This window comes from Gouania willdenowi, chromosome 21, assembly GCF_900634775.1.
Source record: "Gouania willdenowi chromosome 21, fGouWil2.1, whole genome shotgun sequence".
Lineage (NCBI taxonomy): Eukaryota > Metazoa > Chordata > Actinopteri > Blenniiformes > Gobiesocidae > Gouania > Gouania willdenowi.
The window spans coordinates 22,841,225-22,860,327 of record NC_041064.1 but is presented as its reverse complement, the minus strand read 5'-3'; the positions used below and the strand labels follow the sequence as shown (position 1 = coordinate 22,860,327).

Here is a 19,103-nt window from a genome sequence, read left to right as displayed (position 1 = left end):
TTAGAGTGGACATTAGAAGGCGAGATTGACATTGAGCTATTTTGGTTGTGTTGAAGGTCAGAGCAGAGATCGTAACTTTTCTCTGTCTTACTCAGAAGACTAACAAATGAAGAGCTTGTGTTTGCTTCTGTGTGAAACAGCAAGGATAAAAACAAAAAGAATGGTTTACAACTGCGACTTGGTTCCCATCGTTCATGTTCATGAGGTAGTCAAAAGTTTTGGTTCGTTCGTAAACATCACAACTCTACATAACAGTTTTTTGATCAAATTTGATACTCTAACGAACAAAATTTTATTAAATATTTAAGAACTAACCAATAATCAATGGAAGTAATTGGTTCATTTGTAATTCTAATCAAATTTAAGCTCTTTTTAAACCAACTTTTTATCTCTGCCACAACATATTCCTCTCTCCTTCAGCGTTTATTACAATCAAGTAAGAAAATTAGGTGATGGGGTCATTTTGCGAAATTTAGAACAACCAATAGTTACTTTCCATACTGAGGAGTTGGCAACACTGCTATTTGCTAGTACCATAGTTAGTTGTAAAATGGCGGTTAACAATAATAACTTTTATTTGAAAGAAAATGGTTTAATTCCACCCAAGCCAAATACCTTTTTAGGTTTTTTGAGTAGAAAGTGTATTTTTTTTTCTAAATGTTATATCATTGAATGTGCGTCCGCTGTGTGTTAGCGAGCTCTGAGATGAACTGATGGGCTGTTCAAAGCGTACCCTGCATTAGCCTATTAGTTATAGAATGATGGGTAGACTATCTCCTACCTGACTTTTGTTTACTTTCTATGTTGAATGCAAGCATAAAGGTACAGTCTAGCAATTAACAGCTGACCACAATAAATAAATACTATTTGTACCAATTCTACCTTTGTGGTCAATCTGCTATAGCTATCTTATATTTGTTGTTACTAGGCTGCTCAGAATGGGTGTTGAGGATGTCACCATTTACGGTCAAGAAACTTGCTGCAATTCACTTGATGACACTGTGTATCTTTGGGTTGTTTACGGCTCAGTGGTGGAAAAAAGGGTGAGACAAGAGAAATACACAACTATAACATCACATTTCACTCTCACCTTAAAACAGTCGACTCTTCCCCACCCATTGCATTTTCCTACCCAAACTCCCTCTTCACTGTTCCCTTCCCCCTCACCTAGATGTAACACTGCCCTCTCTTTTTATATTCTCCATTTAATAGTTTTGTTTAAGTTTTTCTTACCCTTCCTTGGGGAGGGCTGGTGAAGGTCATAATTATGCAATAAAACAAATACATGTTTTTAACTGCAATAACAAAACATGCATAGCTGTCATAAAAAGATTGCACTTCATGTAGTGTTGACCTCAGACAGCATGTGCAGACAAGGTAAGAAAAGAGCGACAGGTGTGACACTGTTGATAAAAGCCATAGATCAAGTGTTAAACGGCTCTGATGGTGGTTAGTTAAGGTGCATGGGACTGGATTATTAAAGGAGAATGCATTAGAAGAACTGGGCACTAGAAAAAATCACTAGAAAAAATATAGCAACAAAGTTGTATGAACTGAGATACATGTATTAAAATCTGAAAAATAATTCACACCAATTTAACATTTTCACCTCAAACTGTGGACAAAGGTGAGGTTTTAAGTTAGAGAGCATAATAGCCAGAAAGCAGGACCAGAGCAACTCCAAGCCTGTTGCTTGTTCACAGGATTATAAATACTTCCCGAACATATAAATATTTAGATATGTAGTCAGACAAAATGGGACTAGCTCTGTCTGTGATCACTTACTATAGATTTGTTACCTTCTTTCAAAAGGCACGTCCCAGAAAAAGAAAGCTTTCCCCAAAGAGATGCAGTAGAAAGAAGCGGTAGCTTTGCTGACACCAGTTCTTCTTTTCCTTTAGATGAATGGGTTCTTTTTAACGGAGGTATCAAATATATTCTTAGAGTGAGCTGAGGAAGGAAGCTGGAGGTATGAATTTCTATTTTTAACACACAAAAGTATCAAAGCTTTAACTGTTGCTGTGTTGAAGAGAGAATGTCAAAGGTTTGTGGCTGTGGAATATGATTATAGTAAAAAAAGTCTCTCAGTTGGCTTGTATTCAGGGAAGAATCTCTCACATTGGTTTAAAAATCCATGCAAATAACTATCTGGGGGTATGGGGTGATGAATTCCACAGACAGGCAGTAAAGAAAATAAATGGCCAAAGAAATTGGGACATCAAACTCTGACTCAAAGTGGTCATTTACTGGTATCCGGGAATGGTATTTCCATGCTACAATGTCAGAAGAGGGTTGTTTACCAAACCACAATGGTAAGATAAGGAAGACTTGATGATGCCCAGCTAAGCTTATTTTTCTCTCTCGAATTTGAATGCATATTATTAGGCAACTGATTTTTCTTGGACAAAATATAGATTTAACAAGCTCTAAAAGTTTTTTAAAAAGCACACAACATTTTTGAGATTGTTAAGTTGTTGGGGCAAGATCACCAAACTGTTAAATATTTTGTTGCAAGTAGTGACCAGGGTCACAAGACGAAAACATGCAAAAGCAAATGCCAATTTTTTTTAGAAGAAGAATCAAATATGAAGCTACCAAGAAACATTATCCACCAGTGCTGGAAGACAGGAACCTGACCACCACTAAACAAGACACATAAGTTACGTAACATGACGACTGGGCCAGAAACTATCTAGACACGTTTTTCAAAGGTTTAATGGACAGACAAGAGACACTTGACGGAGCAGATGGATAAGTAAAAAGGTCTCCAATTCAATTCAGACATCACTAATGTAGAGGTGGAGTACCTGTATGGGCTGCTAAGGACCGAACCCTACTTGGATTTAGGAGTGTGACGATACCTTGATACGACGATATATCGCAATATTTTTTCTGCACAATCGATTATCGATATGCTCCCGCTAAGTATGGATTTTTTTTATTTATTTATTTTTTTTTTTTCAAAACCTTTTCTGCTTTTTTACTAAAATGTGCAGGTACGTCTTCACAGAAATGTTTTCACAGTTTGTTGAAGGAACCAATATATTGTTTACTGGAATATTGCACTATACTGGTGTCACTGGTAAGAAAGACCATATTTTTTATTTATAGAAAGCACTATTGGAGATACTTATTCGTTTACATTGGTATGTTGACAGTTATTTACAAAAATGTTGCACTAAAATAGTGTCACTGTTCATAGGACACTTTTCAATTTATTGTCTTTCAGAGATATAAAAAAATTGTATTTTTTCACTTAATCTTTTTTTTCTTGTTATGTCATAGATTATCGTAGATTGATTTCTGACCAATATATCAATAATCGCAGTATCGTCATATCGTGAGATAATCGTTATCGTGAGCTTTGTGCCATGTATCGTATCGTATCGTGAGGTACCCAGAGTTTCCTCTCTACCAGCCTCTGGGGTCCTGCATTTGAGTCCAGCTTTCTGTGCCAGTGTGACACTATTCCTCAGATCACCATATTTTCTAACCTCTAATCTAACATAAATTTAGTCTTTACGCCTATTCTGGGTTTATCTGCTTTGTGAGTCTCTTATTTTGTTGTTTATCATCCATTATTTTTGCCTGATGATTTTAATGTTGATTAAATGAGGTGTATATGTGATCAGCTAACTGAATAATTTATTTTATTTTATTCTATTTGGATGGTAAACCAATAAATCTACCAGTTAAACTAATAATGAACTTTTAATGACTAGCTCATTGTTCACGCTTCCTTTATAATCGTTCAGGACAACGTGTTCTCCACAGATGTAGGAAATCTAGTAACAAGATGCAGATATAATCAGCCATATTTACATCTTTCCTTGGAGTTACTTTGAAATATTTGTGAATAATAATGTCATGTCCAAGTGAAATTTCACATATTCAAAGCAAAACTTGTAAAAATCAGTAACATTATTACGACTTCATGAGACATTAACACAGTACTTTCTTAATAAAGAAAGACATCTTTCAAAGGAAAAAAATCCAGGAAGCTTTTTTTTGTTACTTGTTATTTTGGGATTAAACTGGATTTACTATCAGAAAAAAATGCTACAGTCTCACATAGCTGTCCATTTTCCCTTGTCTTTGTAAGTATCACTGTCTTCATGTGCATTGTAGTTGTTTTATTAATTTGCTTTAGTGGTGAACCAAGTAGTGCTGCATGTATGTCACTTAGAAAGTCCTTAGTTCATATAAAATTGGGGTCCTTTTTGTGTTGGATTTTCAATTTACTTGAGCTAGTGTTGTTTGTCAAGTTATTTGTTGGTATCTAGTTTTGGTTTTAAGTATTTGTTTGTCACTGTGAGTTTAGGATTCCTGTTTGTTTGAACAGACCCTGTCTTCTCAGCATGTGTGTGTTGAGTATGTGTGAATACACCCTCTCATTCCTGCCTCCATCCAGGTGGACCTATCCACTGATTGCCTTCCTCCAGTATTTAAAGGTGTGGTTGCTGGATCGGCCAATTAATCCTAAAGCATTGAGCTATTAAGGCTCCTGGCATATGGAACAAGTATCCGGTTTGGTTTCTGGAGGCCAGTAGCTATTCCCAACACTTTTAAAGTTAAACTTCAATTTACTTCTTGTGAGCATACTTCAGACTAGCTACGATATGTTATTTCATCCCTTTTTTCTTCTTGTCTTCTCCCTCCTGATTGAGTCTGAGGTAGTGGTCAGGATACGAGACCACACCAACCCCAGCTGTTTGTTGTGTCTGATGCAGTCACATAGCCAACTTCTTCCTTACACTAACTCGCATAAGCAAAAAATGTGTTGCTTATTTGCTGCTTAATCTCATCTCTTGGGATCAAATTGAGCATGTCATATTCATGTCATTATGGGATCATTTGTTTCTTAAACCTTGCTGCTCAGCATTCCTTAGGAGCAAGGTTCAAGAACTCAATAAGACAAAGGGGGTTGAGTTGAGAAAACTATTTGAGCAATATGTGAGAATTAGGATGAACAAGAGATCTCAATATTATCTGCCTCTGATCGCAAGTATGTCTTTCTTACTTTAAAGGGCAATTTAAAGAGAATAGCATGAGATGACTTTGAGTCTTTCATGAGACAACATAGAGAAGTATGAGCCTTAAAATTATTATTGTGTTGAATGTCACTCCACATCTCTTAAATGTCTAATTTAAACTATATCTGAGCCATATTTAAGATATACATTTTTTTTTCCAGAATTAGAAATGTGCACCTTCTGCTTCATTTCCCCTTTGTTTGGGGATTTAGAGTGAGGTGCAGCCTCAGGCTTAAGTAAACTCTCCACTATGAGGTTTTCCTGCTGTCCACATTCTCTCCCTCTCTATCACCACTTGAAATTACTCTGTCCATATTTGTATTATTTGGCAAAACAAAATATCTCCAAAAGGGTTTTAAACCAATAATTGAAAACTGCTCTCTAGTAATGTGGACAGGCATGTGTCTTTCCTGGCTGTATCGGCAAAAGTTTGCGGTGCTGAGGAGCCTTTTATGCTGCACTGAGCATTCTCTCCAACTACATTCTTTCAAAATGTAAATTTTGATGCTTTAACCATGTTTTTCTCTCTTGTAGCCAGTGATTTCCTGTTTCTCTTCCTTCTTTCTCCAGGTATCCTGGCATTGGAGCTAATGGTTCCTGATCTGTGGTATACAGTTTAACCAGCTTGTGATACTCTGAAGTTCTTTCTCTTTTTCGTGTTCTGTTCTCTTACCCCTGTCCACTAAACCTAAACCAGTCGAGCAGGTGGCTGCCAGCTGTGTCCGGTTTTGCTGGAGTTTTATTTCTATTAAAAAGAGGATTTTCCTCTCCATCGGGGTCTACGGCTTGCCCATGTAGAAATGTTGTGTTTTTGCATCCATTGGTATTATGATTTGTGCCCTAGCTTTACTTTTATTTGGCGAGTTGTAAATAAAATGTAATTGATTTCAATCACTGTCGTTTCCTGATTTCCCCCAACCGGAGCTGTCTGTGTGCATTTGTTTTTGATAAGTTTCTCTTCAGTATATTTTATCATTGTTTGGTTTGTACTTCCTTGGCTTTGGTTTACACTTGTCTGAGGACTCTCCACTACAACTCCCCACCACTCCAACACAGAGATAATAAGATAATGTGTATCAGCTCTATGAGTGTTTTTTATTTTCTTGCTCAGAATAAAATAGACAAATGCAAGTCTTGAGCTTTTAGTTTGTTGTTGCTTCACAGCAGGAAAGCATACGTATTGCAACCTGTTGGTTGGAGAAACATTGCACAAAGCTTCCACGTGAGTATTTTTGGCGACATTAAGACACAGACACATGCATTCTGACATTTCCATACCTGTTTGACCGCCCAAAGCAACCTCCCATAGCAATAGATCATCACCAGGATTGGTAGACCCAGGCAAAAAATGAAGAGGCAGATGATGTAGGCATGTGACTGGGCACTTCTAACCGTCCAGGAAACAGAGCAGCTGGTCCCAGCCCCCTCTATGCCATAGCTGCTCCAGCCCAGTAGAGGAGGCACTGTCCAGAATAAGGAGTAAAGCCAGGAGCCCATAACTGCTAGCAGGGGTTTACGGTAATCAGGCCCCCGCTTGTTGTACACTGTAAGAGTGCTGTAGCGGTCATAGGAGAGGATCACCAGTGAGATCAGAGATACAATACCTGAAAAACAACACAGAGACACCTGTAAGACTATGTAACATAAAATTAAATTTAAATAACTTCAACAGACCTTAATTTAACCTTAATGTAAAAGTGAAAATGGTATTTCTGAGACTGTTTACAGTATTGTTTTGTGTGAGTGTTACAATATTGTTTTATGTTACTTGTGTATTGAGTGAATCTCAATTTTAAATGTTTAGGTATTAAAAGACAAAGTTATTGCAGGATTTTAGCTAATGTCGTGTCAAACTGAAACATTGCAATGCCAAGCAATTCATTTGAATACTAATACTACACATTAACAGATACAATAGAGAAGTTATGAAGTTAGGGGTGTGTGAAAGGTAATTGTTTCTCCCATTTCAATTTTTCTGCATATACATAATGACAAATTAGAATCGATTACAGCTTTTTGCTATTACACAACAAAGGTTATTGTTAGAATTGATTTATTGTTACCCATTGGCTCACATTTAGTACCAAACAAAACTGTTTGTGTGTTTTGTCTAGAGGTACGTTATAGATTCACTAGCGCCAAATATAGATATTTATTTCTTTAATTATTTTATAATTCCCTTTATACAAAAGATAAGTATTACGCCCTCTAAAATCCACGTTAACGGAATCGCGGACAAAATCAAATGGACAGAATCGGCATGAGATGTGTCACCACGAGGCAAGGAACGTTTTTTTTTATGGGGATATGTTTCTGGGCAGCGCTTTCTGAGGTGCACCGCCCTCCTCCTCCTGTCTTGGTTGCATTAAACACCACCTAAACCATCTAAAACCCTGTCTAAACTGCCAAAAAACTACGCAAATCATCAACGACCCCTAAATAAAGAGCCGACCAGTGCCTGCTTAACTTTGCTGTGTCTGTAAAACTCTGTCTGAGCAGCAACACTATGAGCAGCTTCACCTGCTCAGAGCATTTGAACAACATCTCATCGGAGCTTCAGAAGATACGTGGGAAAAGTTGGTGTAGACGAGACCATCGATGCACTGACTGAAATGTTTATTTTTCATATGCAGTAAAATTCCAAAGTTTTCATAAAACAAGTTAATTCTGCTTGTGAAGCAGCACTGATACGTGTCCATGTTTACAGAGAACTTGATTAATACTAGCAATGAAATGAGTTTTTTCAGCACTCATTTTGTTATTAATGATTAAAAGCTAATTTGCACAAACATCATCAATATTTTGGTGAATCATTATTTTGTATCAGTCTTCCCTTAAAGACTTAAACATAACACAAGGACATGTGACTAGTTGTGGTCAGTGTGTGTTAAGAAGAGTCACTGTGCAGTATACACTTTGTTTTACTTGGCTGTCATTCATGTGAAATTGATTGACAATGTTTTTTAATTCCTGTTAAATGGATTCAGTGCATTCAATACATTCTGAATTTCTTCAGTGACAAATATTGTAATGTATCGTGGACAATTTTTTCCAAGATATATCGAATATCGCTATATCGCGATAATATTGCCAGCCTCTCTGAAATAAAATCATGGATTTCCTCAAACTCAACGGCAATAAATCTGAAATCATCATCATTAGTCCTAAATCTATCCTCCCCTCCGCTCAGAATTTAACACTTCCTATCGATGGTCACATGTTCACCCCCTCACCGCAGATCAGAAATCTTGGAATCATTTTCAACCCTACACTCTCTTTCCAGTCCCGACATCCACCAAATCAGCCTTCTTCCACCTTCAAAACATTGCCCGCCTTCGACCCACCCTCTCTAAACCTGCCGCAGTAACTCTAATCCATGCCTTCATTTCCTCCAGACACAATTACTGCAACAGCCTCCTCTCTGGTCTTCCCTCCACCCACCTACAAAAACTCCAACATGTACTAAACTGGCTCTCCACAAACAGCGTATCCACTTTAAGATCCTACTCATCACCTACAAATCCCTTAATAACCTGACCCCTCCATACCTCTCTGACCTACCAGCTCTCTCGCACCCTCCGATCCTTTCACTCCAACCTCCTCACTCCCATCTTCAAATCCAAGGGGGATAGAGCCTTCCCCCTACCCTCTGGAACTCTCTCCCCCCAAACATCCTTGCCACTAACTCACTACCATCTTTCAAAACACATTTTTGCTATAAACAAACAATAAGCCACAAAAGATCATTAACTTCCGTTACAATTGAGAAGAGTATAAAACCTGCATTAATGTTTCATATTTAAAGTCAAAACATGTTCAGTGCTTTCTAAAGTCATGCAAATGTTGTGACTGTTGGGTCCCACACCACTAGCTAAGAAAAGTTTAAGAATCTGTCAGTTTGTTTAAAATACATTTTTAAAATGTAGCTTAAATACACATTTAAGATACAGGGCGACCGTGGCTCAGGTGGTAGTGGGTCGTCTTCTGATCGAGAGGTTGGGAGTTTGATCCCAGTACCTGACTATGTGTCGAAGTGTCCTTGGGCAAGACACTGAACCCTAAGTTGCTCCCAGTGGTTGACTAGCGCCTTGCATAGCAGTCCTGTCCCACTGGTGTGTGAATGTGAGAGTGATTGGGTGAATGAGCTGATGTGTAAAGTGCTTTGAGACTGCTTCAGTGTGGTGATAAAGCGCTATATAAAATATATAAAAAGTCCATTTACCATTTACACTAATTAATGAAGGTAATTCAAATCGATTCACTCTGCCATTGATGAAAGTACCATTAGGTGTCATCGTCTTTCTCTGCTTTGCCTCTAGAGCTCAATCATTCAGATGATGCGCTGGGGATGTATGACATTGTCAACCAGGGTCTGATGTGAAGTAAGACTTTCAGTCAGTCCGCGCCTGAACCTTTTTTCACTACTACTCACGCACCCACTAATTACATACAGAGTAATTAAATGTAAATGCATCTGTGTGTTTCATCAATAACTCTTATCTGTGACATCCACAAGTTCTCAGATTTGTTAAGATATCATAAGGTTTCTTAAGGACTTAAAAATGAAACTGACTTTTGAAACAAATGTAATGTTTTTCATAGTGTTTTTATATTTTCAAAAATGACCTCCCATTACTCGTTACAGTTTCTATCCTTCTTATACTGTATGCTCTACAGCAGGGGTGTCAAATTCATTTCAGTTCAGGGGCCAAATGAAGAACAGTTTGATCTCAAGTGGGCCACAGATTTATGTGCCCTAGTTTGCATTTTTACATATACATAAAAAACTAAATATGTAAGAAACCAACAATATCCAAGCAATACGTGACAGATATCAGTTCCAATAGGATCTTTACTTTAAATTTCCTAGATTTTGTGACCTATTTCTATTTATTTAAGGGAAATATTATGTAATATTTTTTTTTTTAAAAATTGAAGGATTTTGGAAGAATTTAGATTTTTTTTCAACTGTTTAACATTAAAAATGAATGCAATCATGTGAGTCCCTGCAAATATTGTTGAGTTTCATTCACGCAGTAATTCAAATTTTCTCTGTCATTTTTACTTTTTTCCTGCGGGCTGAATTGGATGCTCCAAAGGGCCGGATGTGACATGTGCTCTACAGCAATGGTGCTCAAATCTGGTCCTGAAGAGCCGCAATCCAGCATGTTTTTGATGCGTCCTTGCTCCAACACACTACATCTCAATCTAATACTTGTATCATCACGCAGCTCAACAGAAATCCTGATAACAAGCTATGATTTTATGATCTAAAACATGCTTCAGGACTGGACTCACCCTGATAATAGATAATAGAGGACTGGATTCTCTTCGATCCATACAGGATGAAAGACTGTTTTCAAGTTTTGGAAAATAAATGAGACAATATTGCTTATCAGTTCCATCCACAATTTGTGTGATTGTTGCGGCCTAAAATGGCTGAAAATTGCAGCAAAAATTGTGATATGTTAAGGCAAGGCAAGGCAAGGCAAGGCAAATTTATTTATATAGCGCATTTCATACTCAAGGCAACTCAATGTGCTTTACATGATAAAACATTCAATTGTTTAAAATCAATAAGAACATTTAAATCAATAAGAACATTTAAAATCACAAGGCTTTACTGTTATCCATAACTTTGCATATACTGGTCAATTTGACAAAAAAAAAAAAAAATCTAATTGCATTTAAATTATTTCATAACAATACAGAAAAGGCTACAGCAACATGATAAAAATAATTTCCATCACATTTTAAATGTTTTCAGTGAAGAGAATATTGAACAGAGAATAAGTGGTTTGCAAAAAAATAGTTCTAAAATAAATAAATGGTGCTTGTCCTGTAAGAATCTCAAAGCAGGATTGCCAGTCTTTGAAATGGTAATGCTAACTGCAGTGCAGGTAACAACCCCATCATCAAAGATGTGTTTAAAAAAAACAGCATCTTTTTTATATAAATATGTGATCCAATAAAAACATATTATTGGCTGTCAAAAACTGATTAGTTTACATACTAAAGATTATTATGCGTATACTCTCTTATCTCTCAATTTATCTGATATTGACTTTTTATAAAATATAGGATTTTCTAACTAATTTACACATTTGAACCAGGTTACGCACACACACGCCCACACTTCACAGACAAGCGCTCCTTTTAGGTGCCGATAATAGATTTAACTGTCACTGCTTCAATTGGTCACTTGTTGTGACTGTGATCTTTGCATCTCTGCCATTCTCTGAAGCAGCATGTTGTATTGTAGAAAAGTGCCTTTCAAGCGATGACGTTTGTTTGTGTTTTAACACAAACAACATAATTTACCTCCACTTTCACGTACAACACATCAGGAAACTGACTGGCTTGTTGTTTGGCTGTGGCATCCGTTGGTAAATGAGAGCATTTTGACAACTAAAAATCAAGTGTGTAGACGTACGTGATGACGTACCAGGGCGGAAGGATCTGGTCTTAGTCAAGATTTACATACACGCACAGAGTTCCCAGTAACAGCTAAATTTGCATCGATAGTTTTTCTGCAGGGACTGACTCATGTACTTTTATAGTACACTTATGGTGAAATGCTAGTTGTTGTCTTGATAAGAATTAGGATTATAGAAAAAATTATAATCATGATTGTTTTAGTCCTAATTGAAATCACGATTATTCAAACAATTATTTGTCAACCAAAAAGTTATTCATTTATTTTTCAAAACAATGTAAAATATATTCTTTAAAAAAATAAAATCCTCCAAACACTAAAATCAAGCATGTTCACTTTTGCACAAAACAAAATATGCATTAAAAAAAATATGATTTGAATGCAAATAAATAAAGAGATCCAAAGTATTGATTCAAATATCATTCAAGTGTGTTCCCCTTTGTAAACAAATGCAGTGCACTGCAACTGAACAGCTACGCACACCTATAAATTGTCTATCATTTAAATAACAAAAAATAATTTAAAGGGAACTGCAATTTATGAAGTCAAGTATGTTCACTGTAGTACGAAACACCGTAAAGCAGGGTTCTACCGGGAATTTTTCACAGCACAGGGGGAAATGTAGACATTTTTAACTCTCTGAGGGCCAAATTTAGTGAAGTAAAGCTAAAGGTTTAAAGGACTGATTCCAAGACGCACTTTTTAAATTTAAATGAGGTATTATGTGGGACCTGCAGTAATATTGGAACACACACGCGTGAATGACACGCACGTGCGCGCGCACACGCACACAAACACCCAGAGGACGCACACACACTACAAGCTTCAAAGATTCAAAGTGTTTATTGTCATGTGCACAGTAAAGAAACATGTTTCCCTGTACAATGACATTTTTATTTTGCTCACCACACTGGATGCCACAAAAAACAAAAACAAACAAAGAAAACAAATAAAAATAAAAAGTATAGTAACAATAATTATAATAATTTAAAAAGTAATACAGATAAATTTGTACAAGGTAGAAAATATAGAAAAGTCAAATATAAAGTGTGCTTTGTGGATAGTGAAAAGAGTTTTTGGGTGAGCATGTGGGGAATGACTGTTGAAGGCTGAGCTGTAGTCGATACAGAGCATCCTGATGTAGGAGTCTTTACTCTCCAGGTGAGAGACGGAAGTCCATCGCTCTGCAGGAGAGAAAAATTACAACGTCGGGGGCCCCTACGCTCAACAGCGCTGGCAAGAACCCTGGTAAAGTATATTCTTTGAACACTTAAGAATAAGTGTAACTTGATAAAAAAAAAAAAAGTGCGCTCACTTTTGTAAACAAATGCAATAATGCATTAGAAGTGTATTCGTTAGAATTTGACTTAATTACCAAGCGTTTTTTCCTGTGTTTCTCCTGTCATGTCTCAAGAACGCTAGCAATAACTTTCCTCGTGTTAGCCTGCAGGCTAGCTTTAGCTTTAGCTTTGAGAGGGCCGGGGAGGAGGAGCTTGCATGCGCGTGAATTAAACAACTCAAAGTTAGTATTAAGAATCGTTTTTTTCTCATGTGTGCCAAGCTTTATTCTTTATAGATATCCTAAATCGTGGAAGTTTGTTTTATTTGCTGAATAAAATGTATATTATTATTATTTTATGAATAATTGTTTTCTCGATTGTTATTTTTGTAATCATTGAGTATAATCAACATCGTAATCAAATTTTAATTAACTGCACAGCCTTAATAAGACTTTTCTGTTAGGGTTATAAATCTCTGGAGGTGAAATTTTCATTGTTCATGCAGTGATATTATCCTTCCTGCTCGTCATCACTGCTTTATTTTACTATATTGTTTTACTATGTTGTTTCAGAAGTGCAGTTTCATTTTTCCTAGCATCAATGGGTAAATGAGCTCATGTTTCAGACACGGAGGCTCACTGTGTTCTTAACTGTGGAGCCTTAGGATGGTTCTGTTATGTTCCTGAGCCGGTTTCCCCTTTCATTCATCTCATGCTATGACGGACAAACCTGAAACCTGAACAGATGCATTATTTAATGCACATATCCTCATCTGTCGACACATAATGCACTCAGGAAACTGTCTGAAGGCGTTTTTAATGGTACAGACAACAGTTTAGCTCTTGGGGCTGAATCTGATATCTGATAATAAAGGCTCAGGAACAACCTACCGGTAGTTGTTGGTAGATTGTGTCATATTCCAACTGGTGAATGGATTATTTTTCCAATGTATGGTTGTCGGATTTTTTTTTCCAACCCTTTAACATGACATAAACTAAACCTAACTTTTTTTTGTCATGACATCATCTTCATATCACACATTTCTGGCAACCTTACAGACTTGATTTCTCTAAAATGTGTTTTTTGATCATGTTTGTTATACTGTGTTAAAATACAAAGTGACAATATGTGCCAGCTCAGATATGTTTATACTTCTTTTTACTTGAACAAGATTTATATTAAGGAAAGTGAAAACAGTTGTCCAATAATGTATAGGGTGGATTGAAAAATAATAATTATTATGTTTCTTTACCTCCTTACAACTATTTCTGTGATATTATTTTCACTTTTGTTTTGTATATTTGTATTATTTTGTATTTATTCTATTATAGTTCTATTATGGTTTTTCTATTTTGATTCTTTTATACTATTATTCTTTTACTCTATTTATTCTTTAGGGCTTAACCGGGAACTTGGGGACGTTATTTCATTATGTACATACATGTTCATGCACATAATGAATTATGTATTGTTTTTTTAACTGTACAAAATAATTAAAACAAATAAATTGATACATTTAAAAAAAAAAAAAAAGTAAAATAAAAATGTAATTGTAATCAGTAATTCTTTGTATTTTATAATTACCAGACACAACCCCAAGGTTGAAAAACACTGCTCTAATAATTTTCCTTCTCCTTTACTTCATCAGAGACTGTCAGAGCTGTAACCATGCTGGTGGATCACTGGAAACAAGCAGAGGACCCTGCTTGTCCCCAGTTACCATTACATGGCCTGGGCATTTTTGCTTGCTATAATTGAATTAATAATTTGAAATACATCAGTCTGACATTTTACAGTAGTCAGACTCCATTTTTGTAGCAAACCAGACCTTACTAAAAGGGCAAGCACTGGCCTCTAGAGGGAACCTCTTGACCCGCCTGTCACTGCGAATATACTCTAATTTTAGCTTCTGACCTTTTCTCATTTTGTCTTATTAACCGAGTCATGTTGTTAGCAGCGTGTGCTATTAACAACAACAAGCAGGCTGGTGACAACTCCTCTCTTTTTTGTGCTGTGTTTAAAATGGGTAATTGAATGGCAACATCTAAGGGTCAAAGATGCTAAGAAAAAAGGTCCGCACAACTGCGTGGTTAGCTCCCAATTTCAGTTTTAATTTACACCAAAAATGTGACGTTTCGGGCTGACCGCCCTTCATCAGACATGAGTTGCAGCCTTTAGGCAGTCCTGTTTTTATAGTGTGCATGATTGAACAGGGTAGTCACATAATATATGTTAGCGTTAGTGAATGGACATTAATCTTGCATATATTTACAGTCGCCATGTGTACTACCTGTAACTTTATACACTATATATATATAAATATATACTTCACATATATACAAAAATATACTATATGTATTATGTACCAGTTATGTTGTCTCTTTTCTGGTGGACCATCACTGCATTGTTCATGTTTATTTTGTAATTCACTCTTCTGTATTTGTAACTGTGGTCACTACAACATATTAAGATTAGTCTAGGACACACCTACATAACAAAGTACAATACCTCTATACAATATTATGGGTACCCTGATGTTTGTATGACCATGAATGTAAAATTGTATCCTAAGAATGTTATATTTGTAATTAGCATAAACATTTTTTTAAATATATATAGTATAATTTTGTACATATGTAGTGTATATTTTTGTATATATGTAGTGTATATTTTTGTATATATATATATATATATATATATATATATATATATATATATATATATATATATATATATATATATATATACAGTATATAGTGTATAAAGTTAGTACACATGGCGACTGTAAATATATGCAAGATTAATGTCCATTCACTAACGCTAACATATATTATGTGACTACCCTGTTCAATCATGCACACTATAAAAACAGGTGTGCCTAAAGGCTGCAACTCATGTCTGATGAAGGGCGGTCAGCCAGAAACGTCACATTTTTGGTGTAAATTAAAACTGAAATTGGGAGCTAACCACGCAGTTGTGCGGACCTTTTTTCTTAGCATCTCTGGACCTTTTGATCCAGCACACTGCCTCAAAAGAAAGGGAAGTGCGTGTTTTTGATTGTGCAACATCTAAGGGTCACACATGGTGCAAGTACAGGTACCAGAGGAGGAGATATATTAAAGAAAAAAATTAAAGTGGCTTATATTACTAGATGATTACATTTTAAGAGGATTTTAAGAGGAAAATTTTCAAGTTTAATGAAATGCGGTTGAGGAAGGTGTAGGTCCCATTCTGACATACAACCCAATGCTGTATTTATGTGATGTCAGAGATGGAATAATTACAAGTCCTTGAATTTTAATTAGCATTCACATGAACCTCTGAGGTGCAATTATGCTCCAATGAACTCAACATGTTTCTTAATAATACAGTATATCCATTCATCTACTATGCCTCAAAACACAAAATGAAGAAAATCAAAGATTCTCTAAAATGTGTTTAGTAAAAAAGAGACCATATTGAACTTTAAATTGTACAGAACATAAACAAAGTACCAATGTTTGAAAGAGTCCATAAGATAAAAATAAAAACAAATAGTCTGACTGGTGTTCATGTGAATGTTTCACAATCGGATAAGTATTTAAAAAACATTTAGTATTTATTAGAATTGAGATCTTGTGACTTGTGGGCGTTCTGCTGGGTCCTGTCTTTAGCTGGGGGGTACACCCTTGACAGGGCACCGGTTCATTCCAGGGCAAGCACAAATAGATACACAATCACTCACACACCACATTCACTGTGGCGTGAGCCTATTAATGCACAGGCGCAGTGTGTTGTTGGCTTTTTGACGGCAAGTCGTAACGTTGTTATTAAAGACACGAGTTACCTGGTACACACTTGAGCGCCTCCCGTCTCTTATATCTATACTGTAGACTAAGAAATACTACATAATGTCAGAAGTAAAAGCTTGTTGAGTGAGATAAATTTCCTGTGCTGTCGGATAAAGCCCGGCGGAGTCCAGGATGGCAAAGTTTTCGGCTCAGGAGCTGTTCAACTTTGCGAGGCTGGAAGAGTGGCCCAACTGGAAGCAGCATTTTTTCAAGGTAACGTGTAGCCACAAAGCTAAATAAAGAGCCAGCCGAGGTGCAGGTGTGCGCGCTGATATAAGCGGAGCAGATTTACAAGTCGTTTACTGTGCACAGGAGTGTCGACAGGTACGGCTATGACTATGTGCTGGAGCAGTTTGACAGACATTATTGCCCAAACATAACTTCATTTCCGAGTGGGCCCAGTTCCATTTACAGACTCAAAAGGCGGGTGAGACAGCGGAGCAGTATATTAGGCACCTGTATGAGCTTGCTGCACATTGTGATTTATTTGAGAAGGAGGAGGAAATACGCGACAAGCTCGTAGTGGGAATGAGAGACAAACACTTTTCCCTGAAATTACAGATGACCAGTGACTTAACGTTAATGAAGGCTGCGAACATGGCCAGACATTCTGAGCTCGTGAAGCTGCAGAACAGTGATATGGCGATGCGGCGGGACAAGTCGATGAGGTGAAAACAAAGACTTTCAAAAGTAAGTAGACACACAATAAGGACAATGAAAGCAGGAGTTGTGGCCGATGTGGACGCAGGCATGAGAGAGACAAATGTCCAGCTAAAGATAAAGAATGTAATAAATGCCACAAACTTGGACATTTTGCAATCAAATGCAGAACAAAGCAAGTCCAGGAACTAATTGATGACATAGGTAGCTTGTTCCTTCGCTCACTAGAAGAAAGTGCTACTGCTAACGACACACTAACAGTGGATGAGCTCATCACTGATACAGAATCAGCTTGGCGCACCACGTTAGTAATACGTAAGACCGCAGTTAAATCGATCCTGGTGCAGATACCAGGAGTCTTACCTTGTCACATTGGTGACAAGGTACGACTCAAGACAGATATAGAAAAAACATGGACACAGACTGGAGTAATCCAGGCTTCAAGCCATACTCCACGATCATTTGTAGTGAGGACGCCACACGGAGAGGTGACGAGAAACCGCAGACACTTGCAGCTTGTCAACAACAAACAGACTGGAGAAACGTTAGCCTCTGCTGGACAGCAGCAACATCAGTCCGGGTCCCAGGAGTCCCGTACCTGTCGACACAGGTGTGACATCATCACCCAGTGTTGTGACAACACAATCAGGGCGCGTTGTGAAGCCCGCAGTACATTTTAGCTAGGAAAGAACGTGGTGCAATGCGGGGCAGAATAATCCCCTACCCATTTTATCAGGGTGTGGTAGTCCACCCACTACCCTGCAGAATAGATTTTGTGGTTATAATATTTTACTGTTAAAGTTATATAATAGAAAAGAGTAATAAGGCATGATGCTTACTTCTAGGGGCATGTTTAACTGACATCGTTAAGTTAGTGAATCTAAAGTATGTTGTTTAATGTTACCCATTTATTTAAGGGAAAGATATGGCGTGAGCCTATTGACGCGCAGTGTGTTGTTGGCTGCTTGACAGCACATCATAACATTGTAAATAAAGACACGAATTACCTGGTACACGCATGAGTGCCTCCAGTCTCTTATATCTATACTTTAGACCAAGAAACACCACATTCACAACTCTGGATAATGGGAGGAAACCTGAGGACCCAGAGAAAATCCACAGAAAGAAAAGAAAAAAAATTGATGATTTTCAATTGGTTCATGGCATTCCTGAGTTTGGGAATGGCTGCATTAGAGGGTAATTCTTATACACCCAGTAAAAAAAGCAATCTGATAAATGCAAAACCATGAAATGTAAAAGTTTATCGCGGTTCCACACTTACCATCAACGATAGATCTTGTGACATTTTAATAACATGATATATTCTCTAATATATCATCCCACCCTTACTAAGAAGTGATTTCAAAAGCATAAGTTATATAGGTGTTTGTTAAAGAAACTAAAGCAATGCAGCACAAAGGAAACAACTCAGTGTTCTCAGCAAACTCACAAAAAAGGGCAATTATTTGAAAAATTACCACTTTTCTGATTACCTTTAGTTAAATACTAAACTTGTTCGTGTATTGCATAAAAAGTAGGCGACATAATTTACTAATTCTTTCTCTATTCGAATTGTGAGCAGATGATGTCACCCCTCTGCATGAAAAAACTCCTTGCACCCTTTCTTTATTCTGGTGACGTAACATTTCACACCCATATGTTAACCACCATTAGTCATACTAGATAGCTACCATAACTAATTTTAGAAGAAGTAGCATAAATATAGACTCTTTTAACCACAGCAATTTGTGAAGGAGTTGCGTCATAGCCTATGCACAAACCAATAATCATGTCCCAGCTGTAGGAGTAGGAGTATTATTTTTTTTTTTTGCCACAGAACGATTTTCTTTTGCTGCCAGAGTGG

The 19,103-nt window shown here is 36.9% G+C and overlaps 1 protein-coding gene across 1 annotated transcript in view; it reads right to left on the bottom strand.

Moving 5' to 3' along the window:
- tmtops2b (teleost multiple tissue opsin 2b) overlaps nt 1-19,103 on the bottom strand; it is a 62,342-nt gene that overhangs the window by 22,912 nt on the left and 20,327 nt on the right. The window contains exon 2 of the mRNA XM_028436037.1: nt 6,312-6,637. Within this exon, the coding sequence (XP_028291838.1) occupies nt 6,312-6,637 (326 nt within the window). The remainder of the gene's footprint in view (nt 1-6,311; nt 6,638-19,103) is intronic.